The sequence below is a fragment of the Lissotriton vulgaris genome, chromosome 7, assembly GCF_964263255.1.
Source record: "Lissotriton vulgaris chromosome 7, aLisVul1.2, whole genome shotgun sequence".
Classification (NCBI taxonomy): domain Eukaryota; kingdom Metazoa; phylum Chordata; class Amphibia; order Caudata; family Salamandridae; genus Lissotriton; species Lissotriton vulgaris.
The window spans coordinates 1,759,324,990-1,759,350,625 of record NC_141695.1 but is presented as its reverse complement, the minus strand read 5'-3'; the positions used below and the strand labels follow the sequence as shown (position 1 = coordinate 1,759,350,625).

Here is a 25,636-nt window from a genome sequence, read left to right as displayed (position 1 = left end):
GAAGTGCAAGAATACTCCCAAATATCTGGCTACAAACTCAATAATGATAAATGTGAGATTCTACCTTTAACGAAATTCACATTTAAACCCAACTTTACTGCCTCCAACTTCACATGGAAATCCTCTCATATTAAATACCTTGGCCTACATATTACATCTGCCATCCCAGATACTGTTTCCCTCTGTCTATCCAAATGCATCCAAAAATTAGTAGATCTAACGTCCAAGTGGCTTCCTCTTTATTTGTCCTGGTGGGGCCGCCTTGACACTATTAAAATGATGTTGTCTCCCATAGTCCTCTATACTATTTCCAACATTCCTGTATCCATCCCTTCCAAATTCTTTAAAAAAATCAACTCCATTCTGATGTCCTTGCTTTGGAATAAGAAAAAGCCTAGAATGTCTCTTGCTCGATTGGCTCATCCTAAGACAGTGCGTGGAGTTAACTTTCCAAACTTTCCTGCTTACCATAAGGCGTTCCTATTACGGCAAGCTTCTTTCTGGCTGCAAGATCCTAGCACCCCTTGTCCTTTATGGGCTAAATTTGAACGTCTTCTTCTCTCTCCTTTTTCCTTTGCTGAATATCTTTCCTTCTCCTGTACACCCTTTTTCCATTTCCACTCCCATTCATAAGTTTACTACGAAACTGCTCCTATCTTCTTCCCATTCCCCTCCTACAACCATTGCTGATTTCCTTTCCTCCACCATTTGGCATAACACCGCCCTCCTTATTCGTGGCAAACCTTTCTTTTGGAAAGCATGGCATCATAGAGGGTTGATCTGGGTCTCTCAACCGTTTTCTCAATCCTCTTTCTTGTCTTTTACCACTCTCCATTCCCTATATGACCTACCAACCTCCTTCACTCGTAACTATCATTTACTTAGGGAGGCTGTACTGACAACTTATAATCAGCTCTCTCAGCTACATTCAACTCCTGCTTCTCCCACTCCCATATCTTTACTTCACTCCTTTTTACGCAAGACTCCAAAGGCCTCTTCCATTTATAAATACCTTCATACTACTCACTCTCCTAGGCCCAAATCCAAAGTAGAGGAATGTTGGGAACATGACCTCTCCACGTCCTGGCCAATTTCACTGTGGGACAAAGTTTGGATAAAGATTCGTAAATCCTCTTGCTCAACCCCACAGGCAACTTTGTTTCATATGTTGTTCTTATGTACCTCTGTTCATGCTTTTTGGTTACAGGTCTGGGCTCAAATTAACTTGATTTTTCACACGTGTATCCCCTTCTCTCACATAAACGTCTTCTTGGGCAGCCTTTCTCCTTGCTGGGATAATGTTGAACTAAAACCTCAGAATATTGACCTGCTACTAGCCGCTGCATTCCAACAGATAACGGTAAACTGGAAGAACTCCTCTAATATTTCCTTTAAGGCGTGGTGGTTTAATGTTTGCCTTAACCACAGACTTGACACTGCTTTTGTTTTTCCGGCTCACATGGCCGCAAAGCGTTTGGACTTATGGCTCCCTATCACGCTTTATTTGGATACTTGTGCTAATCGTTCTTTCCGCCCACTGCCTTCGCAACAAGAAGTCCTCAAACCTCCTTAAATGCTCACTGCATTCCATTTTTCTTCTTCTCATTGTATCATTTTTGCTTTTCTTTCAGGTTCTTTATTGCTTTTGTGATTAATGTTTATATGCTTTTTCCTTCTTTCATTCTAGTGCCCAGTTTTCCTTCTTTCCTTTTTGACACTATTTGCTACTTTATGCTTAGCTTATTTATCATAATTCTCAATGTTTTATATTCTATTGTACTTTGTATTGACACCTTGCTTTTCTCATTTTAATATCAAATAAAACTTTTTCTGAACTTAAAAAAACATCAACGCCGAAAGATACAGTATCACAACGACCTCACATAGATACGGGCAGGTAAAGGAAGAAATTGGAGTTCCTGAACTAGTTTGTGGCAACAACTACCAACATTGGGAGCGTGGAAATATACAAGGGAAGAAACAAATTGTACTGGCTAAAGACCTATACACAAATAACTAAATGAACAGGACCGACCAAGAAATAGCTTGGAAAAGGAGAAGTACTTGACCACAAGCCACCAGAAAAGACCGCAGTGCCCTGAAGAAACTCCCTGATAGGGAGTGAAACGCGTTGGCTGACTTCTTTGTATACTACTTGGTGATCTGTATTTTAAGAATGGATAACGATAAATAAAGAACTTTTCTACTTACCTAAATGAAACCGTTTTTTTTGGACTTCTATTTGGTGCGCCCCCATAAACATTGAACAAACAATCTTCACTTCTTCGCCTGTTTGTACCCGACATCGCCTGGTTCCCTCCTGGTTCCACGGTAGTCACTGGCTAGTGGCTTTGAACATTGTCCCCTCTGCTTTCAGGTCTTCACCTCTTCAGATCCACCCTTGGATCCACCGGAGCTCTCCTCGACGACCCGCCTGCAGCATCTTCATCTACAGGCTCCATAGACCAGCGCGACGAAGCCCGACACACTTTGAGACATATGCACCCGCTTCCTGTGGGTGAGGTAACCCTGGCACTCCAGTGCTCCTGTGTAGCAATACACCTCTAGTGTCTATGTTCCAATTTGCTAGGTTCTAGGTCATCCGGAAGGTTCCCTTTTCAGTAACTTTGTAACTTTTACGCACCATTGACTTTGCATTGGTGCATGTGTGTGCTTTAAGCGCTGCACCCGAGTCCCGCGGGCCTTTCCCGACTTCTTCACTGCTAGTCCCGAACAGCTCCAGCGATTCCCAAGGCCCTCGGCCTACTTCCTTTTCAATTAGTGATACTTATACCACTATTTTATTATATGGTTTGAGTGGCCCCTAGGGCCTATCCATATTGTGCAACTTTTGTGTATTTAAACTGTGTTTTGTTTTAACGCATTTGCTTCTGTGCTCATAAAGAGTATAGGGGATACTTGTAGTAAATAAATATATATATATTTTCAATATATATCTGTGTGGTGTCCTTTCATTTGGTATTCAAGGGGGTTGAGTATGGTAATACAGCTGGCTTCACATGCCTTTCAGAGTTTAGCCTAAGACCGCTTTGACCATGCTACCTCTAGGATAGCTGGTCTATAAGGTTGACTTACAACCAATCATCATAAGGGTTGCTTGGCATGGTACAAGGTAATCACTAGAACTAGTGAGCATCATATACCAGGCCAACTTCTCACACCTGCACTGCCCAAAGAAATGCCACATTGCCTGAAAATAGTCCCTCACTGGCGCTCCACGGCTTTGGCAAAGAAATGCCGATCTGTGCACTCGCCTGAAAGTTCATGAAAATCAACAAACGGTCAGACTGGTGCTGCTCACGGCTCAAACCGGATAGGGCCACTCATTGCCAAAGGCGTGTTGCAATGAACAACACAAAACAAGAAGGATATCCAGGACTCTGTGGTTTAACTCGAGACATGACAGCACACGACCACCCCGGCAGCTCATCCCAGACGCCCCCCTTGGATTGCCATGGCAGCATAACAGTCGCACTGCGGCCATTCCAGGAACCGTCCCATACTTAGGTATCTGTATTACTACACACAGCCACCAGTCATTGTATTTGTAGTGGTTGTTGGCCGCAGTTTTATTACTCATTACATACGTCATATTTGTACAACTCTCCTGGACACCTTCTCGGAGCCGGGGTCATAAATCATGATCATACATTATCACAATTGGGTATCACTCAGTGTCATTTGGACATCATAAATCAGGGGTCATAAATCATCGGTTATCATAAATCATTCTGTCACAACTCTGTCATCATTTTGTTGTCTTAAATCATTTTGCATGAGCATCATAAATCATCCACCAATCGGATATTATTAATTGTCATAAATCACTCTGCATCATAAATCAGCAGCCATAAATCATGGTCATACATCATTGGGATGTCATAAATCATTCTGTCACAACTCTGTCATCATTTTGTTGTCATAAATCATTGGCTTGTCATAAGTGACTGGTTCGTCTTTCGCTCATTTGCATATCCTAGGGTCGTAAATCACCCTGCCGACTAGTAGATTGTTCTTTGATGTTTTCCACACCCATATGCATGCGGGAGGTAGCCTTTCCCCAGAGCCAGGACCCAACTCGCAACCTTGCTAGTCTCTCCTGCACCCTGCCGTCTGGCAGGGGCTGGGCTGCGAGTCAGGTGCACTCACCCGGCCGTGAGGCATCCCAGAGTGAGAGGCCCTCCTTCTTCACACCGCCCTGTCAGTGTGTTTCCGTAAGCAAACCAATACACCTTTTGTTTCTGCCCCTTTTGGTTAGCTTTGCGCTCTCTTTGTGCTCTCATCGCATGAGGGTAGCTTCTTCCCAGAGTTAGGCCCCAGCTCGCTACCTTGTTGGATTCTGTTGTGTCCTGCTGTCCAGTGTGGGGATGGGGTGTGAGTGCCCTCTCCGTTTGCTATACCCTTTGTTCGACCACTTCACTTAGCCGTGAGGCATCCCAAAGTGAATGGGACCCATTCATTCAGCCATGAGGCATCCCAAAGTGAGTGGCCTTACTCCCACACACCGCCCGGTGTGTCTCCATCGCCAATCATAGCACCATTAGTTCCTTTCGTCCCTGTCAGCACTGCAACCCTGCTGTTGAAATTGTGGGTGGGTGGTACTCGAAATCTGTTGGCGCCGCTCCCCCAGCTCCCTGATGTAAAGGTGATCTTTCCAGGGGGAGCGTCACCGTATATCCTCCTCCCCTTTCTCTCTTCCCTTTGTTCTTGGGAAGGGGGAGAATAGGCCCTCAGGCGCTTTTTGTCGTGTGGCATTCCCGGCGGCACAAACCAGCGCTATCCGGATCTGTTCCCTGCGGGCTCTGGAGGCCGTTATGGCGCCGGCCCTCAAGGCCCTCTTCGGGCGTCCTCTGCTATTTTAACACAAGGTTCCATTACAGATGACCCGGCAGTAAGCTCACAACAACAACCAACCAGCTTGATGATTTTGTGTTCATTATATTTCTTTTAAATTCATATTCTACTTATCTGTTAAAAAGCAAAACCATTCATTAAAACATGATCCGTCATAGTTTTATCATAGAGAAATATGTCAATTGTAAGGCAGGGTTGAATGAAGTCTGGTGTCTGAAACAATATATTTATATAATTAAACGCTTTGAAAACATAAATTGAATTATGAAGCCATATTAGCAGGAGATGTTCGATGTATTATCTTGTCTTTCGGGGTTGCGTGGAAAGCGGCGATGTACCGATTACTTCTGGCATCACATCCTGTTCTGACGGGCAGACTCCCCTGAACCAAGGCACTATGGCCTAAAATGATTGAAAAAAACAGCAAGTTAACAATGCACACTTTCAGATAAATAGATCTTATCTATAATCTTAAGGAGACTTTCCTGCTGACTGAGGCATGCTTCGACAATATTTATCTTACAATCATGTAAATAATCATATTACTCAACAGCTTTGCAGGTTGCTTTCTCCAAAGTTTAAGCGACATGGTGAAACAATTTATAAAACACAGACGAAGAACAGAAGACACAAAAAACGAATAATAACTATAAGAATGTGAGCAAAGTTAATGCCAGAAAGGAAACTAATACATGTAATAACATAACAAATTACGTTTATGAAAGGAAGCATAAACGTGTAAAATTGTCTTAACATGGACTTCAAGTGAAGGAGACAAAAGAACAACGCAGTAAAAATGCAAACAGATCTACTGTCTGATTGCATGATTTCATAAAATCAGTCCATTCACCCAGCATTACTACAACCCTAATATTTTTTGGATTCACGCCTGGGTAGATTACCCAAGCCCCCAAAGGAAACTGTGACCTTTGCAGAGAAAAGGGAAACTAAAAGGTGGTTCTCAGCCCTGCTGTGAGTTGTACTTACAGAAGGAAAGGGGTGCTTGGAATCCAATAACCTGCTGGAACATGTCTTGGTATTACAGGTGAAAGATACGAGGGGTGCTAGGAATGGGGTCTCAGGTTGGCAGTGGTATGCACCCTTTCCAAGTAGGGACCCTCACTCTAGTTGAGGTCAGTAAGTTACACACTAGGAATCACCCTTGCTCTCCCACTTGTTGCTTGGCGCACAGCAGACAGGCTTATCCCCTGAGGAAATGTGTAAAGTATTTATACCCACACACAGTAACACTGTGAAAACACCACAAAAGGACTCAACACCAGTTTAGAGCACTACCAATATTGATCAAAATGACAAAAATACAACTTACACAAGTCAAGATATGATATTTCAAATATTAAATAAAGTTGTAGTTCATAGATATCAATAGTTGCGCTTTACCAAGACAAAGTAGCTTAAATGCGTTAAAAATCGAAGACGGTGCATGGTGCAGGGAAGCACAGGCATCGAAAAAGCAGGTGATGCGTCGTTTCTTACTGCTATGCAGGTCATTGGCACATTAGTGCTCGGAGACAAAGTGCTGCGCAGAGGAAGGGATGCATCGCTGTTGGGAATGATGCATCAGTTCCTTAAGAAAATGCAGAGTCGTTGACCCGTTAACACCCACTGACTTGTTCGCGTGATGCAGGGCTTGAGAATCACGCAGCGACAGTTCTTCAGAGTCACTGTAATGAAAATCTGGGGCCTACTTTGTCAGCCGCAGTTGTTCCTTTGAGCAGGTATCACGCTCTGGTGCAGTCCGCAGCGATGCAACGAGTTTTGAAATGATGCGCCAGTTCCAACTGATGCTTGGAGTCAATGAGTTGTTCTTCTTGCTGCACCAGAACTCATTTCCAAGGGCCCAAGGACTGTATTTGGCAGCACTTGGCAAGACAGGGCTCTCAGCAGAGGAGCCTAGGTGCATGCAGGTGAAGTCTTTGATGGCCATGAGACTTCCAATGGGAGGCAAGCTCAACTCAAGTCCTCCAAGTGCCTTAGAAAGCAGGATGTAGAAACCAAAGTCCAGTCCTGTCTCTCCAAGGAAAGAAGCAGCAAGCAGCAGGCCAGCACAGAAAAGCAAACAGCAAAGTGGTAGTCCCTCCTGACAGCAACACAGCTCTTCTTCCTGGCAGACTGCCCTAAACCAGAAGTGTTCTGAGAGTATTGTGTCAACGGTCCAGTACTTATACCCATTTCAGCCTGTGAAGTAGGCAAACTTTAAAGGGCAGTCTTTTTAGTGCACAAGACCTTGCCCTTCCCTGCCCTGGCTCCAGACACACTACAGGGTGTCGAGTCTTCTTTATGTGAGGAAGGGCACAGCCCTATTCAGGTGTCAGTTTCAACTCCTCCCTCCTATCTAGCTTAAGAAGGCCCATCAGCCTGGTAATGGTCCATCAAGATATGCAAGGCACACCTCAGTTCACGTTGTATGACTGTCTAGATTGAATGCACAAGAGCCAACTGTCATCCTGACTCAGATGTGTATTCAGACACAGGTACAGAATGGTTAATGTAAAAACACCCATTTTCTAAAAGTGGCATTTTTAGACCTACAGTTTAAAAATGAACTTGCCTAAATGGTGTCATTTTAAAGTGTGAGTCCAGAGACAACAAATTCCATTTTCTACCTGCTCCTAATGGGAAATTACACTTAAAAGATATTTCAAGGCAATTCCTAAGTTAACCTAATGGAGAGATAGGCCTTGCAATAGTAAAAAACGAATGTAGCATCTTCTCACTAGCAGGACATGTGAAACACCACAGTACATATCCTACCTTTTAAATACACTGCACCCTACCCATGGGGCTGCGTTGGCCCCACATGTAATAAAAGGGCCTTGCATTTAATAAAAGGGCGGTTTGCACCTGGCAAGTGGATGCCCTTGCCAGGTTGAAATGGCAGTTTAAAACTACACTCAGAAACACTGCAGTGGTAGGTCTGAGACATTGTTGCAGGGCAACCCATGTGGGTGGCACAATCATTGCTGCAGACCCACTAGTAGCGTTTGGCTAACATGCCCTGGGCACACAGTGTGCTTTACTAGGGACTTACTTGTAATTCAAATATACCAATCATGGAGAAACCGATTACCATCAGAGTTTAGATACAGAGCACATGCACTTTAGCACTGGTCAGCAGTGGTAAGGTGTCCACACAGACTTAAAACCAGCAAAAACTAAATTCAGCACATGATCAAAAAGCAGGAGGTCAAAGGCAAAAGACAGAGGAAACCACGGCAAGACACAAACACTGGTATTTTATAATAGTTAATAATTATCAAATGCTTCTGTTGTGCAAATCATACTAGTGAGAATCACAATCATTTCATTAATCCCTCACCAATTATTCCAAAACTCTCTGTCTTGCGGTATTACAATGCCGAGTTTAGTAATGCTGACATATACATGAAGGCCTGCAGTCCTTTAACTCTGCGCTATCACTGACATTAGGTCTTCCAGCAATCTATGACTATTTCCCCTTCTATCCCTGTCCGGATTAAAAGGAGTTTCTATATCTTTTTTTCATATTAACAAATCGATGGAGCAGGCAGGGGCCTTCTCACTCGTTTGTAACTCAAAGGTAAAAACAATGGGGCAGATTTACTAGAAACTGACGCATCTGTAGAGATGTGTCCGTTTCCATGCACCAGCCTGCAATACCTTTGCCCCACCATGGATGTCCTGTATTTACAATACAGCGCACCATAGCGCAAGGATTGACAGATGTGTTAGGAATTCTGACACATATGTTGTCCCAAAAGTCATGCATTGCTGTAGTCACGTTGCAAGTACGACACAACTCCAGCAATGCATGTTGTGGCGTGTACGTATTGTACTGCATCACTCCTTACGCCCGTCTCAGTTTGCCTTTCTGAATCAGGCCGAAAGGGCATTTACGAATACTAGAGTTAGACTTTTATTTATGTATTTATTTAGTGTTTTATAGAGCGCGAACCATACCTGTAAGGGAATAGGAGCGCTTTATAGGAATGACAAGTAGTAAACAAGGGACCTAGGAGGGGTGGATACATTTGGGATAACATAGACGGAATTAGTTAGGATAAAACAGGTAGATACATTTTGCAAGAGACTGGCGGTCTCAGATCCAGGGTGGGATGTCCAGAGGTGCCAGGTGGGTGTAATTCAGACATCGTGAAAGCAAAGAGGATGCTAGCACAAAGTCGCTGAGGTGATTGTGAAGAAGCGTTAGGAGAGGAATTTGCCCATGAGGAAATTTTTGGCCTCCATTTTAAAGTGTTCCAGGGATGGAATTTTTCGAATGGCAGGCATGAGTTAATTCAAAATGCTTGGTGCGGCCCGGAGAAGGCCCTATTTTACGTTTTTTTCCCGCAATCGTGCAGGTTGGAGCAAAAGATCTCTGGCGGGACGAGACTTTCTGGCTCCTCCGGATACTACATGTTTTTGGGTGAGGAATGCTAGTGAGTTCGAGTGTAGCGCCTTGTGAGTGATGCAAGCCAGCTCAAGTTGGATTCTGGCCTCGAATGGAAGCCAGTTGAGACTTTAAGGTGAGGGGATGTATGGTTGAATTTCTTTGAGCTTGTTAGAAGTCTGGTGGCAGCGTTGAGGCAGGCTTTTAATGGTGCCAGGGAGGTCTTGGGTAGACCTGCAAGGGTAAAGCACCCATATTCCAGTCTGGAGATGACTAGAGCCTGTATTGCCAGTTTCAGGCCAGGAGTGTCAAGGAAAGGTTTTAGGTTTCTTAGGTAGCCCAGATGGTATCTGGCTGTTTTGGCCATCGAGGTAATGTGGCCACGCATGTTCAAGCTGCAGTATAGGGTAATACCAAGGGATTTGGGAAACAACCTTTACAGCGCAACTTTTACAACGCACTACCATTACAACAAAACCTTTACAATGCAAGATCCATTACAACGCGTGTCATTACAACGCAGTCATTACAACGCATACCATCACAGCGCATGTCATTAGAACGCAGGCATTACAACGCATACCATTACAACGCATACCATCACAACGCATAGTACCCTTACACTATTCAAAACGTAACCTACTGTTGCACCCCCTGGAGTTAGAATAGTAATTTTTACCCCTACACTATCCACCTCTTACCCTACTGTTGCACCCCCTGGAGTTAGAATAGTAATTTTTACCCCTACACTATCCAATACGTACCATATATGCAATGTAATGGTATGCGTTGTAATGGTATGCGTTGTAAAGGTAGTATGCGTTGTAATGGTAGTTTTAGTAAATTCGTTGTAATGGCATGCGTTGTAATGGAATGCGTTGTAATGGATGTTGCGTTGTAAAAAATGCGGTATAAAGGCATGCGTTGTAAAAGTATGCGTTGTAACATCATACATCCAAGGGATTTAGCAGAGTCCACAAAGGTTGGCGGGCAGTGTATCACTGAGATCGCCTTGATCCATTCCTGGATGTCAGGGTTGGTCTCAGGTGGGGAGATTAGAAGAAATTCCATTTTTTTGCTTTAAGCTTGAGCTGGTTGAAGGTGAGCCAATGGACAGTCAGCTTCAAGGCCTCAATCAGGGAAAGAATGTCCTTGGGAGAAGAGATTTTTATGTAGATCTGCTTGTCGTCAGCATACATGTGGTAGGAGATATTGATGGTGCGTAGTACTTCTGAAAGCAGTTCATGGTAGAGATTGAAGAGGGTAGGGGCCGGGTTGATCCATGGGGGACTCCAACCGTGATCGGAGAGGGAGCGGATAGGTTACCGTTGATTAGGAATCTCTGAGAGCGATTCTGGAAGAAGGACCTAAACCATTCAAGAACGGTCCATCCAGTCCCATCCTGGTTTTGAGGCGTTCGGGGAGTTTTTCATGGTTGACCATATCGAAAGTCGTGGATAGGTCTGGGAAGATTAGGAGACAGGTTTGGCCTTGGTCAAGGGCTTGGAGAGCATCGCCCATGATGTTGAGGAGGGTGGTTTCAGTGCTGTGCCCAGGTCTGAACCCAGATTGGAAGTCGTCCAGTAAGTGAAAGTTGGTGATGTGCTGGCTCAGCAGCTGTTGAACACATTTCTCCAGAACTTTAGCAAGGAGGGTGATATTAGATATAGGTCTATAGTTGTCAGGGGAAACAGGATCCAGCGTAGTTATTTTTAAGATGGGGATGACTTGGCCTGCTTTAAGAGAGTCAGGTATCAATCCTTGAGGGAGGGAGGCATTGATTATTGCAGTCCAAGAATGGATGATGGCCTGAGAGGCGGTGGCTAAGCAGTTGGAGGGGAGAGGGTCATTGAAGTGGTTGTTCGGGTTAAGGGAGGATAGAATTTTTCAAGACAAAATGTTCATCGTAACCTTTGAAGTTGGACCAATGCACTTGGTTTTTGGGTCATGCCTGGGGGACAACGCAGAGAGCAGAGTCAGAGCCGGTGGGGTTTGGGAGTGAGTGGCGGATCTAAGTTCATTTCCTAGGGCAATTATCTTGTCAGAGAAGAAGGAGGAAAATTCCTCGCAAGACAGGTGGAGAAGTTTTAGATGGGCTGCTGACGGATGCTGTTTCCAGTTTTGTTCTGTCTGCCGGAAGGCTCTCCTCTCATTGTTGAGGTATCTATTGAACCAGGGGTTCCTGTTTTTGATTTGATTTAGTGGAGCAAGGTCATCTGGAATGTTGAATATGGTCGTGGAATAGTGTTCAGTGAGGTTGTTGGCCGTAGTGATATGAGGGGGGGGAGGTCAGTCTCACAACGAGATGCCAATTTCTTAAGATCCAGGTTCTTGGTGTCTCTAACCCAGTGTTTGAGAATCATGGGCTGTGGAGCTCATGTCATGTGGGTGCCAGGTAGAAGGAAGGTGATAGCTGACTCCTTCGCGATGATCCAGTCCAGAGTGGCGCCTTTCGAGTGAGTTGGGAGTGTGCAGACTTGGGTAAGGGCTTGGTTGTCCAGGAAGTCTCTGATGGCGTTGACCTGAGGGTCCTTGGGGCCATTCCAGTGCAGGTTGAAGTCGCCAAGAAAAATTTCTTTAGAGTTGGGGGAAACCTTGGCTGTGATGACTTCCAAGAGGTGGTCAGTTAAGATATCGTTCCTGCCTGGGCGGTGGTAAAAGATCTGCAGTCTGCACAGTTGGGTGGTGTTGCTGCACACAGACAGTGCCAGGTATTCGCAGGAGTCTGTGGGATCTACCAGCAGTTCAGTAATGTGGAGTGTTGGAGCGGGGGATGCAGGCAATGCCGCCCTCTTTTTTTTGGGATTAACAAGTTTTGGTCTTAAGTTTAACTGAGACTAAAATCTAGTCTCAGTTAGACTTGAGACCAAAACTTACGTTAAAATCAATCAATCAATCAATCTATTTGTAGAGCGCGCTATTTGCCTGTGAGGGTCTTGAGAGAGCGCAATTTGAATAAAACGTATATCCGAGCCATATTTAGAAGTATATCGCATAAACGTAGGAATGAAATGTATATCGTAATGTGAAGTTGACGCTTATAACATAAAGTTAACCGATGTAACTAAAGTCATATAGGAAATGTAACTGTATTTACTCTTGAACATGCATTAGATTTAGAAGGCCCGTATGCATAATGGGTTAATGTAGAAAGGTGTAGAAATGCTTACGAAATGTAGAACGTGCAAAGTAGAATTCATGTACGTGTGTAACTTTAAATGGAGAAACGGCGAGAAATGTAACATGGAGAAATGTGCAGAGAACATATATATATATCGATGTAACAAATGAGAATAGAAGTTATACTCTACATAGTTTATATTCTATGTAACTTGTATTCAAATATAATCAAGACTTTGCTAAATACGATTATATATAAATGTGTGTTAAAGGTTATGCTGTGTAGAAGAAGTTTGTAGGAATGTTAGAAGAGTTTAGGTCATTTGTGATTATAACCTGACTGACCAAGGGTTCGCAGGAGTGTAGTCCGCTGTATGTAATTTAGTGGGCTCACAGGAGGCATGAATAGCTTGATGTGAACGTGAGAGCCAAGGAGTCTAGTTCTTGTTAGATTTAAGGTGACAATGCCGGACGAAGTTTATTGCCTAAACGTGAGAGGAGACGCTTGGAATTTGAGTCTTGTTTTGAAATGACCATTCACAGGACCAAGAAAGGTTATATACATAGTCGTAAAGTTTAAAGTTCTGCTGAGGTTATAGACTTTTGATCTGAAAGTGTCAAATGAAGTCACCAACAGGAAGACGAAGATGGCGTCTAAGAAGTAGGGTCAACTTAACGGACGACGCGGAGAGACGAAGCAATGAAAAGGCTAGAAGATGACCTCACGGGGAAAGTCCGTGGTGGGCGTCAAGGGGCGTTCCACCCATACTGTGATTGTGTATTTTAGGGACAGCACCCCGGGGAGAAGATAGCGAATTGCTCAGAGCGAGAACAGCGAGAGGCAAGTTAGGCGAAGAGCAGATGACTTGAGCAGATGCGCTGAGAGAGATCAGAGCGCAAGGGAGCAGTAGGCCGAGGACCCTTAGAGAGCGGATGGGTAGGCAGAGAGGGTACTGCTTCTTAAACTTAAGTTACCTTTAGAGGCTAAGAGAGTTTGAACTTCTTTGGAAGTCAAACTGCTGACACCTTTTTAGGAAAGGAACTTGCGAAATAGGGATGTCACTTAATATAGAGTAGGGACAGATTTAACTTGATTACTTTTTTTTCTTTCTGTAGATGACGCAAAGGAACCACTTCATATCGATGCTTTTTAATTTGCTGATTCTTGAACTGACTTTAATTGTATTCGTTTGTAGATTGAGGTTCTTTAGGGAATATATGTTTCTTCTAGTTCCTGTATATTTGTTGAATCTTATCCTGAGAAGATTGTATTTGCAACTTTTCTTAATTTTATATTAAATCTTTTAAACTTCATCAGTTGTAAGTGGTTCTTCAGAGTGGCGTCAGTTTATGGGGTTTATCTAACCTATGCGGGGTTTGTCTTTTACTCAATGACAGAAAATAACCGATCCAAAATTGTCGAATGAGATAAGTTATCAAATTGATCATAAAAGATATTAAAATCTCATTCCCCGCAGTTGGTAGCAGAGGATGGTTTTCTTCTTGAGGAAGACAACCTAGGTCAGGTTTAGTTTACCCCAAGGTCCCTAGTCATCGACGACCAGAAGAAGAATCGCAGCCGAAGACGGTGCTGACGGTGCGTCGAGAGAAAAGCAGCAGAATCGGTCGAGAGTGAGTATAAGGGTCATGCGTTGTAAGATTGCGGTGTTTTATGTTGTACTTGTGTTGTAATGTCAAGCGGAGTTGAATGCCTGTAGTGTGATTGAGGGAAGGTTGTGAGCGCGCGCAACCGGATGAAATCTTAAGCTCCAGGGAAGGACTTAAGTGGTTCGGGTGTATCGAACACCCAGAGTAATTTGTCTACCATTGAAAGGGGGTCATGAGGTACCATTGATCGCCCGACAGACCGATGATAGGGGGAGTGTAAGAGTGAGTGTATGAGTAACGGACGCTGGTCGTACGTTTACTGTGTGTAAGTAACCTATCAGTTAAGGCAAGCGTCTGACCGTCAGAGGAAAGACGTTTCGCCAGTTGAGGTAGCAATTACAGTTAGACTGTGGCCGTACAGTCAGAGAAAAGTGATCGCTTGGACGGAAGTAGTCATTTTTCGGTGTATGAATGAGACGCATGCAAGACCGCGAGACGAGTTGAGAAAGGAGGGGAACTGCTGCAGAGGGGACGAGTGACGTCAGCGTAGAGCCGCGCTGAGATTGGTCGGTTGGAGTAGAACCGCACCGGGATAGGCTGATTAGCGAGAGTCGCACAGGGATTGGTGGTTGTCATCAGGACGTAAACAAGGAAGAGAATTAATAAGAGAAAATCGTAGATTATTAAAAAATGAAGTGTTTTAAGAGTTTAAGAACAATCTTTAGGAGGAATAGAAGAAACTAAGCATGAGCGAATTTTGCGGATCTCGCGTTCGCGAATTTTGCGGATTTGCGGATTCGCAATCCGCAAAATCCGCGAATTCCCGCAAATTTGCGGATTTTTTTTTTTTTGTGTTCGCCCGTGTTTCTGCCAGTTCGCGAGGGTTTTTACAATTTCGCAATTTGCGAACTTACCTGTCGGGTCGCAAGTTTTGCGAACTTGTTGTTTCTACGTGTCCAGCCTGTTTGGGACACTCTTCTTCATCACTGCCACTCTCTGTCACCACTGCCACTCTCTGACTACTCATGCCACCCTCTGACCCACCCATGCCACCCTCTGTTTCATCACCACACCCTCTGGTTGTCCAGTGTACATTATTTTCGGCAAAGCAAAGCACACCTTCCCTGCCTCAAGTGACCTGAATTAATTTGGGGCTGATTAATGTGTCACAGAATATTTTTTTAGCTGGCACCTGCTTCCTTAGTGCGCCCTGATTAGTGATCTTTTGCACTTGCTAAGTGCTTTCATTGTTGCAAAATTAGTTACAACACCTGCCCTGCCCCAACTGACAATAATGAATTAGGGGCTGATTAATGGATTTTAACTTCCAGCCTGGCTCCTGCTTGTCTCCCTTAGCTGTAATTCAGGACCTTTGTGGCATATGTGTAACTATTCTGAGGTTCAGAGCAGGGTCACATAATAGTTTCAACTGGCAACTGAACTCTGGAGGGGCCCCTCAGGAAGCACTACAGGAAATGGCTACTAATGATGAGCCTGAACTTTTGAACCTGGTAAGTAGTTACTTTCAGTTTTGCTAAGATCGTATTTCTGCAATTTTGCACTTATTCGCGGGGCGCGAACTCACGCGAACAGTGCGAGCAGTGCGAGCAAAATCCGCTGCTCGCGGATTTGCGGATTTTGCGGGAGATTCGCGAATCTCGCGGATTGCGGATTTCCCAAAAATCCGCAAAATCCGCGAGCGGAACGGATTTTCCGCCCATGCCTAGAAGAAACTTATATGCAGGAGAAGAAGCTCCACCAGAAGGCACACCAGCTTATCATATGGCAGTAAATGTAGGCTTACACTCGATACTATGGATCTCCGAGTGGAATAAGCTAACTGAAGGGAATAAGGAACTGACGTTTCCGAGATACGGAACGTTTAAGCTAGACGTGTTGAACCAACTGAAAGCGGTAATGCTTGCAACGAGACCTCTACCGAGGCCAACACAGTTCGAAGCCCTTAGTGCATGGTTTAGAGCAGCACACGAGAAGAGCGTAAAGAGGCGCCAAGAAAGAGTGAGACGATCAGTAAAGGCAGTACAGGATGCCAAATGGGATGAGGAAGCTAAGAAGTGGAGAGTGCAAAAAATAGAAGCGGACAAACTGTTCACAATGATAGAAGCCACGGGAGAAAAGAAACCTCTAGAGGAAGATGAGGAAAGTGAGACGGAGGAGGATCTGATAGAGAGGCTATTAACAGATAGACCACCTCCGTACAACAGCGAAACCGCAAGTCCCATACTACAGCAAGGGGACGGAGCTAGGTGGGGGGAATATAAACCGCTTCCAGTAACAGAGTGGGATTCCAACAAAAGTGAGGAAATACCTCAATCTAGTTCCGAACAGAGAGTAGTGGGAAGATTCGTGGTCCAGAAGGTGCCAGAAACGCAACATGCAAGGTCGTACCAAATGCCAGACGCTTTACAGGTACCTGTTACCATAGGCCCTATTGTGTCAATCTACAACCCAGAAGGGGTCCAGCAGGAGGAACAGGCACGATGGGACAGGGAAAGGGCAGAGATGGAGAATAGGAATACCATGATAAATCCTCAGAGGCAGATATTAGCACCGATGAGTCGAGTACCCCATTAGATTCCACGACGGGTCCCAGGATAGAACAAGGGGGTCAAAGAGGGCCAATGGATTTAAGGGGACCTAAACCGAAATCCTATAAGGAACTAAGGGAATACCTGAAAGAATGGGATACTGCCGAAGAGGCTCGGAATAAAAGTTTAGAAACAGGAGCAGAGTGGAGAGACCAGGATAACAGGATTCTCTCTCATTGTGGAGCTGGCGAAAGCAGCCCGGAGTGGGAGAGAGGGAGTCAAGAAAGCAGAGGAGATACTTGCCCTACTATCAGCGGCAATAGGCAAATGTGCGACGACAGGAGTGCAGGGTGTGGCGAAGTGCCTCGCGTCACCTTTAGTGAGGGAGAACGAAGGACGCAGGAGTACCGAAATACTTTCAGATGCACTCACCATACCCCAGATGAGGATGTGCGACATTGGAATCATGGGAACATGGAGAGTCGTGAAGGGTCTCGCCATGCATCCGGTGATCATGGGCGAAGTCATGAGAATATAGGGAGTCGCGAAACGTCTCGCCATACTTCCGGTGATCAAGAACGAGATCACGGGAACATGGAAGACCGTAGAGGACCTTTCATTTTGTTGAGCGACACCAGACAGCAAGCGAATTACAGTGGTTTAGAACAGAACGGTGGATCCTATCTCGTATCTGGAGAAACCGAGCCGAAAAGACGGAATGTAGGGATGGGGGATGGAGCATTGTTCCACCACACCCCACGGGAAGATGGAAAGGCTTGGGATCTAGAGAGGTGGGAACAAAGAGAAGGAAGAAAAACTCCTCATAACTCACCTGTGCTTAGGCGTAGGGCGCATAGTGGAGGTGAGAGGGGCGTGAGCGATCAACCTAGGACTGACATACTGAGAGCTGAAATAAAAGCAAGACGGATTGATGTAATGAGTTTAAAATCAGACTTGGATGAAATAATTGACGGCACAGTGGCCATAGAGAGGTTAGAGCTGTACGCACCAGACGAAATACTGTTTCTATCCAAAGATGTCACTCGGAAAGCGAGAGCAGCTCATGAGAAGCTATCAGAATTGGCAGAAAAGTATATGATAGACATATCGAGAACTAAAGCTTTACAGCCAAACCATAGGCTAAATTGCATAGACCGAGATCTAGACGAGCGTAGAACGATTGGGCTAAGAGTACACATAAGGGAATTAGTCATGTGCATTAGAATATGGAGAGATCTGGATAGATGGGAAGAAAAATGGTCCAAGAGGGGATCTGTCAGACGGAGTACACTTGCGAAGTCTCAGTATATAGATCTAATGCGAATGGAAGCTTTCCCTTTGCAAGAAATCGCGAACGGAAACTACGTTCATGTGCCGTGGAGTAGGGGGGATTTAGCGGCATTCACTAATTCTTTCCCAAAGCTTAGAGAGAACCCCGTAGAGTGGTACAAGCAGGTAGAGAGATTCGTGAAGATCTCTAAGGTGCTGTGGATCGATTTGAACACATTGTTCGATATCGTAGTACCCGGAGATTTGTGGACAGCATGCAAGCTTAGTGTCGAATGGCCCGCTTGTGAGCCTCCGAGAGATGCCCGGACAAACGGTCCATCAGATAGAGTCATGGAGAAATACGAGAGAGTAATAACATGGCTAAAAGATAAAGTGCCGGTGCAGGATATAGACTGGGTTAAGATAGATCGAACAACTCAGGAGCCTAAAGAGACCGTTCATGAATTTTATGAGCGATTACTAAAAGCATTCAAGCAGTACAGTGGATTAGACGTAATGGATCCTAAAGACATAGGACAATTTGTGTCGAAGTTTGTTCTCGGATTGAGACCAGACATAAGCCTAATGATTCAACAGCATTTGATCTGTTGGCAGAACAAACCTTTAGATGAAATTCTGAGGTATGCAAGGTACTGTAGCGATGAGATAGATTCTAAGGCAAAGAAACTCAAGGAAAAGCTAATGCTGGTACAAATGCAAGCAGCTGGAAAGGGTGGACAGCGGCAACAGGGAACAGCAACGCAAGCAAAGAAACACAATAATCAGAGCAGAGATGAGGAGGAAAGACCGAGACCGAGAATGGATATTGCGACACTGAAAAAGACAACGAGGTGCCATCAGTGTAACGAGGTGGGACATTGGAGACGCGAGTGTCCTTACAATGTTGAGACAGGGGAATTAGAACAAGAGGAGGAAGAGGTACAGAACAACGTGGTTAAGGGAGCCACAGTCCCGAAGGGAAAGTTTATCAAAGGGGGGACTCAGACTCCTCGAGCCCCGTTTCCTCAACCCCCTCGCATTACAAATGGAGGGAAAACCTATAGACAAATGCCATTGTTCGTAGGAGGAGAAGAATGCTACTACGTTGATCCTCTTACAGGGCAACGAGTGAATAGGGAGGAAGACTGTACTCTAGGAGCAGCTCTGGAGGTAGATCAGAGAGGACCATACGTAGAGGCTGAAGTGGCTGGATGCCCTACAACCTTTTTGGTGGATACGGGGGCCACTCGATCCACGTTGAGATCAGCGGTAGTCCCAGGTCTGCCAATATCAGGAGAGACGATTCAGGTGGTAGGAGTCGCAAATAAGAGGATGACGAATCCTCTGACCGAACCAGTGTCAGTAAAGATAGGTAATTACAGTGACGAACATCAGTTTGTGATCTGTGATTCTAGCCCGGTGTGCTTGCTAGGAAGAGATCTGTTGTGTAAACTGAATTGCACAATACATTGCACACCTGAAGGAGTAGAAGTGCAGACCAATGATGAGGATGCCGATTTTAAGGTTGTGAACTCGCAGGAATGCGTGGAACTATATCCTACCTTAACAGTGGAGGAGCTTCCACAGGATTTGAGGGAGAAAGTGTCAGCTGAGGTGTGGGATTTTACCGGAGAAGAAATAGGATTGATCAAAGGAGTAGAACCAGTAAAGATCTTGGTAAGACTCAATGCTGAGTATCCAAGAACACCACAATATAAGTTGACACCGGAGACGATCGCAGGAATAAAGCCTGTGATCGAATCCATGATTAAACAGGGAATACTGAAGGAGATCGTGGGTAGTCCATGTAACTCCCCGATTATGGGTTTGCAGAAGCCTAGTGGAAAATACAGAATAGTGCAGGATCTTCGAAAGATTAATAATATTGTTGTCTCATGTTGTCCAGTGGTACCGAATCCATCAGTGATATTATTTCAGATACCGTTCCAAGCTGAATGGTTCACCGTGATAGATTTGTGCCAGGCTTTCTTTTCGATTCCTTTAGATGAAGAGAGCCAGTATCTTTTCGCTTTTAAGCTGGAAGATCGCGTTTTAACATGGTGTCGTATCCCTCAGGGGTATACAGAAAGCCCATCGATTTTTAACCAGCTACTGAAGAAAAATCTTGAAAATCTAGTACTGCCCAAGAATTTGGTTCTGGTCCAGTACATAGACGACCTCCTAGTTGCGTCAGAAACTGAGGAAGCTTGCAGAGTAGACACCATCACCTTGCTAAATCACTTGGCCGAGAACGGACACAAGGTGTCTCCAAGTAAATTGCAATATTGTATGACTGAAGTGCAATACTTAGGTCATAGGATTGAAAAAGGAAAACGGAAGGTGTCTCCAGACAGAATAGAGGCGATTATGAAGATGAACGCGCCTAAAACACAAAGAGAAGTCAGGATGTTTCTAGGCATGGTCGGTTATTGTCGACAGTGGATAGCCAACTTCTCACTGAAGGCAAAACCTTTATTACAACTGACGCACAAAGGAGTGAGTGATCCGGTACCATGGGACAAAGATTGTTTGATGGCGTTTTTGCAGCTGAGGGAGGACTTATGTCGCGCCCCGGCTTTAGGAATGCCTGATTACACAAAACCATTTTTGCTTTACTGCTGCGAAAGAGAGGGATGCGCTTTAGCAGTTTTGGCCCAGATACATGGAGAAGCGCGTAGGCCAGTGGCGTACTTTTCGGCTACATTAGATCCAGTAGCCGCAGCGTTGCCCGGATGTCTCAAATCCGTAGCTGCAACGGGTGTCAGCATTGAACGGTCTGAAAGCGTGGTAATGGGACATCAGTTAGTGGTGTACGTGCCGCATTCTGTGGAATTGTTAATGACCAGGACGAAGACTCAGCATCTAACGAATAACAGGCTCACACGCTACGAGCAAGTCATACTGGCTGCCGAGAATGTGACCCTAAAGAGATGCTCCGTCTTAAATCCTGCAACTTTGATGCCGCTTCCAAATGAGATTGATGATGAAATTTGTACAGATCATGACTGCCTTGATGTGACTGAACTATGCACCAAACCGAGACCTGATATCGTAGATGAGCCATTGACTGACCCCGATGAAATTTTCTTTGTTGATGGTTCATGCGTAAGAGACGATATCGGTCAGCTGAGAGCAGCTTATGCAGTTTGCACGATTACCAGAGTTATAGAAGCCGCTTGCCTGGAAGGAGTACACTCCGCTCAGGTAGCTGAAATTGTTGCTTTGACGCGTGCTTGTTTAGCGGGCGACAAACTTCGAGTCACCATATATACCGATAGCCAGTATGGTTTCGGGGTAGTTCATGATTATGGGCAGTTATGGTCTCAAAGAGGTTACATGACCTCCTCGGGTTCTCCCATTAGGAATGGAGAATTCGTGAGACTATTGTTAGAGGCATTGCAAGGCCCGTCAGCCATTGCAGTTGTCAAATGTGCTGCGCATACGAAAAATGTAGATTTTGTGTCACAAGGCAACCGCTATGCGGATGAAGTAGCGCGTTACTGCGCAGAACAGGGATATTCTCACACTGATGTGAAAGTGGGGGGCATCCAAGAAAGAACTGAATTAACAATGTTGTTGGATACTGTAGATACGTGGGATGAATTGAGATGCGTTCAGGAAAATGCACCAGATGATGAGAAAAAGAGTTGGGAAACAGCTGGTTGTACTAGAAGTGAGATGAACTTTTGGATCTCTGCCGATGGGAGAGCAGTTTTACCAAATGAACTTGTTAGTCCAATGGCAAGGAAATTGCATGGATCAGCACACATAGGTAGAGATGCTATGGTGAGAGTATTCAGACAAACGTGGTTTAATCCCAAGTTCAGGGTAGCGGCAGAAGCAGTGTGTCAGCGATGTGCGATCTGTCAGCAACTAAACGTAGGAAAGAGAACACCAGTTACATTGAGTCACATTGGGAGGTCTGGGGGGCCTTTCAATAGAATGCAGCTTGACTTCATAGAAATGCCTAAATGTAACAGACTCAGATACGTTTTAGTGATTGTCTGCATATTTTCTAGATGGGTTGAAGCTTACCCTACACGTAGATGCGATACACTTACAGTAGCAAAGTTGTTACTTAGAGAGTTAATACCGAGGTTTGGGGTGCCATCCTCTTTGGAATCGGACCGAGGAACTCATTTTAACAGCGAAATAGTGAAGATGCTATGTTCAGCTTTGGGTATCGATCAGAAACTACATTGCAGCTATCGACCAGAAGCTTCAGGGATTGTAGAGCAAATCAACAGTACAATCAAGTCCAGACTTGCCAAAGTTTGTTCATCAACATCCCTGAGTTGGCCAGACGCACTTCCAGTGGTTCTTATGAGCATACGTAGCACACCAGATAGAAAAACAGGTCTCTCTCCACATGAAGTGCTAATGGGGAGAGCTATGAGATTGCCATCGGTTCCGACTGCAGCATTGTTGAACATCACAGACGATTTGATCTTGGACTACTGCAAGGGACTATCTGATGCCATTAATTCTGTGTCCCTCCAGGTCCAGGCTGCAGAGGTTCCATCAGCACAAGATTTGTGCCATGACCTGAGTCCGGGGGACTGGGTTTTGGTGAAAAAACACGTCAGGAAGAACTGCTTAGACGTGCGCTGGAGAGGACCGTTTCAAGTCATACTTGTTAGGAACACTGCAGTAAAGTGTGGAGGCCTGCCAAACTGGATACATGCCTCACACATCCGAAGAGTGCCAACGCCTCTAGAAGAAACAGCTCCTCTCTCGGATGAGAATCCGGCGGAAAGCGGAGAAGCCACAGAGGGGGAAAGCCAAGCTGTGGAGGTGATCGAAGAGACTGAGACTGTGTCGGAACAGGTCGACGAAGGTCAGGACACTAGTGGGACCGAAGTCGCCTCAGGAGAAGAAAGTAACTGGGAGATCGAATCAGATACTGAACAAGCTGAGAGTGACCAAGAGACAAGTCCAAGAACAAGGAGCAGGAGGACAAGGAGTGACGAAGCTAGTTGGCCGGAGAGAAGGAGAAGGCCAAGCTTAAAGGCACAACAAGAAAGAACTCTTGTCCCGATCGCTGAAGAATCGGATCAGGAAGAAGAAACTACAGACTCAGGAACTGAGAGTCCAAGAAGATCGAGAAGGGTACGTGTGCCCTGCAGAAGGTACGCCACCCCAGAGTGGACTTATCTAGCAGATGTCTTGGGGACAGAAATCTGGGAGAGTGAAGGACGTGAAAGTAATCGATCTCGATCCATTTGTGGCAGTGGAGATATGGATGTTGACGCCTGGACTCGAGACTGAGGGGTTACTGACTTTCACACTTCCTATACCCCCATACTTGAGTCGGATCAAAGATCTAGTGCTAAATCGATTACAGTTTCCAACTTTTGGTCATCAAATACCAGAAGAAGAAGAAAAAGTTGTTCGTTTTGAATTATTGGAACTTGTTGTTAAAGCTGCCGGTACGAGAATAATTGTTGATGCATAAAGACTTTTGTATATAAGCTATAAAGAAGATAACCTAGCGCCGAGTGGAAAGAAGAATAACATTAGGGATTACATTTAGAGGACGGAGAAGGGTTAGGGTTGTCTGTTGCTAAAGAGAAAAAGACATTTGTTGCGAAAAAGAGACTTTTGTTGATAAAAAGCACTTTACAGACTGAGAATTTGAACAAAGCAAACAAAGACTGGAAAAGAAAAACTTTTTCGCAAGGGAACGAGCTACGCTGTTTTGATAACATGGAGAACGGCAACCCAAACCGAAAAGCCAGATGCATAGTAGGTACACTAATAGCAATAGTAATTTTTCTCATACTTACAGTAGTGACAATATCATACATAATAGGACAGGAAAGTGATAAAGAAACAGCAGATGTAAAGCCTGTAACGACTTTGAAACCTGCTCTTGTGGGGAAGAAGGAGGAGAGCAATGTGATCCGTGAAAAGGCGTTACTAGCAGATGAAGCTCGTAGATTACACGTAGACGAGTCACAGGGAAACTTTAGGTCAAACGCATATGCTAAACTGTTGTACGAATATATCGATGCCATGGAGGCCAAAGATTGCTACGTTTGTATGCAATTGCCGGCTTCTGTAGATGAGGGCATCAGATATCATCATCTTCCACTGACTTATGGGATAACATGTAGTTTACTGTTGAGTATATTTTATGGTAGAGAAGGATTTGAGTACTACTTTTCAAATTATGATTCGGTACTGCCTGAAGTTCCGAATTATAAACAAATGAATAAGTGGGACTATTATAAAAAGGAGGATAGACTAGCCAAATTCTTTCTTCCTTGGGATACATTAGATACATCATACGCACGCAAAAATAATCTGACTTGCAAAGTATCAGAGGTTGAGAAAAAGTTCATAGGACAAGTAGATGACCGGTACAGAAGGCAGAAGATTCTAAAAATGTCAGGACAGTGGAAAACCGATTGGACCGAAGAAGAGAAGGCACATAAAAGGAAGGGTAGCAATGGTCCAATAGCATCGGATAGAACGCAGAAAGGAAAGTTATGTTTAACTCGAAGCAAGACATATTATGAGAGTGTATTTGTAGGTGAAGTAAATTGCGAACATGCTTTTAGATTAGAGTACTACACAAAGGATTTTATAAAAGGGATGCAAGCTATTCCTAATGTGTATTTTGTATGTGGAAGAAATGCCTATGTAAAACTGCCTGACAATTGGTATGGTTCGTGTTGCTTGGCAATTGTCTTCCCCAAAATATATCATGCAAAGGATTTAGCGATCATAGAGGGAAAGGCTTCGACGAGAGCGAAAAGAGAAGTAGGAGATGCAGAGGTAGTAGGAGACGTATTTGGAGCGATGTTTCCTTTGTTAGGTTTAATCCTTAACGATGTTAAGATCAGGAGACTAGCTACAGTTGTAGATAGATTGTCTGCAAGTACTGCAAGGTCATTAATGCTAGTAGAAGGCGAGATGCAATCGATTAGAGCAATGGTTCTTCAGAAGAGACTTGCTCTAGATGTTCTATTAGCAAAAGAAGGTGGAGTTTGCAAGGCTTTGAAGGTTCAGGAATGTTGTACTTATATTCCTGATAATTCAAAACCACTTGAGAAGGTCATAAGCAACATTACACAGATTCATCAAGAGATCGAAGATTTGTCAAAAATAAATGTTTGGGAAAAAGTAGGTCATGGAGTAGGAAAGGTTGGGAGTTGGTTTGCCAACCTTGGTAAAAGCATAGTATGGTATATATTAAAATCTGTGTTAATAGTATTAATTTGCATAATCACATTGTTGGGGTTAGTAAAATTGTATAAATGGTATAGGTCGAACCGGTTACAAAGGTCTATGAGAGAACAAGAAAGGAGATTAGCTGTTTTACAAGATCAACAGTACAAGAGTTTGAGAGCACTCGAAACGATAAAAAGAGGGAACGTTGTAACTAGTTCTGTGTAAAAGTGCTATTCAAATTGCATTTAGTGATGACTCCTAAAAGTCATCAAAGGGGGGAACTGAGAGAGCGCAATTTGAATAAAACGTATATCCGAGCCATATTTAGAAGTATATAGCATAAACGTAGGAATGAAATGTATATCGTAATGTGAAGTTGACGCTTATAACATAAAGTTAACCGATGTAACTAAAATCATATAGGAAATGTAACTGTATTTACTCTTGAACATGCATTAGATTTAGAAGGCCCGTATGCATAATGGGTTAATGTAGAAAGGTGTAGAAATGCTTACGAAATGTAGAACGTGCAAAGTAGAATTCATGTACGTGTGTAACTTTAAATGGAGAAACGGCGAGAAATGTAACATGGAGAAATGTGCAGAGAACATATATATATATCGATGTAACAAATGAGAATAGAAGTTAT

At 44.3% G+C, this 25,636-nt stretch overlaps 2 protein-coding genes across 3 annotated transcripts in view; both read right to left on the bottom strand.

The window, feature by feature from the left end:
* LOC147706602 (poliovirus receptor-like) overlaps positions 1-25,636 on the bottom strand; it is a 785,245-nt gene that overhangs the window by 353,892 nt on the left and 405,717 nt on the right. The gene's annotated exons all lie outside the window — the stretch shown is intronic.
* LOC147706603 (cell adhesion molecule CEACAM6-like) overlaps positions 3,605-25,636 on the bottom strand; it is a 180,433-nt gene continuing 158,401 nt past the window's right edge. The window contains exon 9 of the mRNA XM_086928419.1: positions 3,605-5,277. Coding sequence (XP_086784545.1) covers positions 5,271-5,277 — 7 coding nt within the window. The 3' untranslated portion in view covers positions 3,605-5,270. The remainder of the gene's footprint in view (positions 5,278-25,636) is intronic.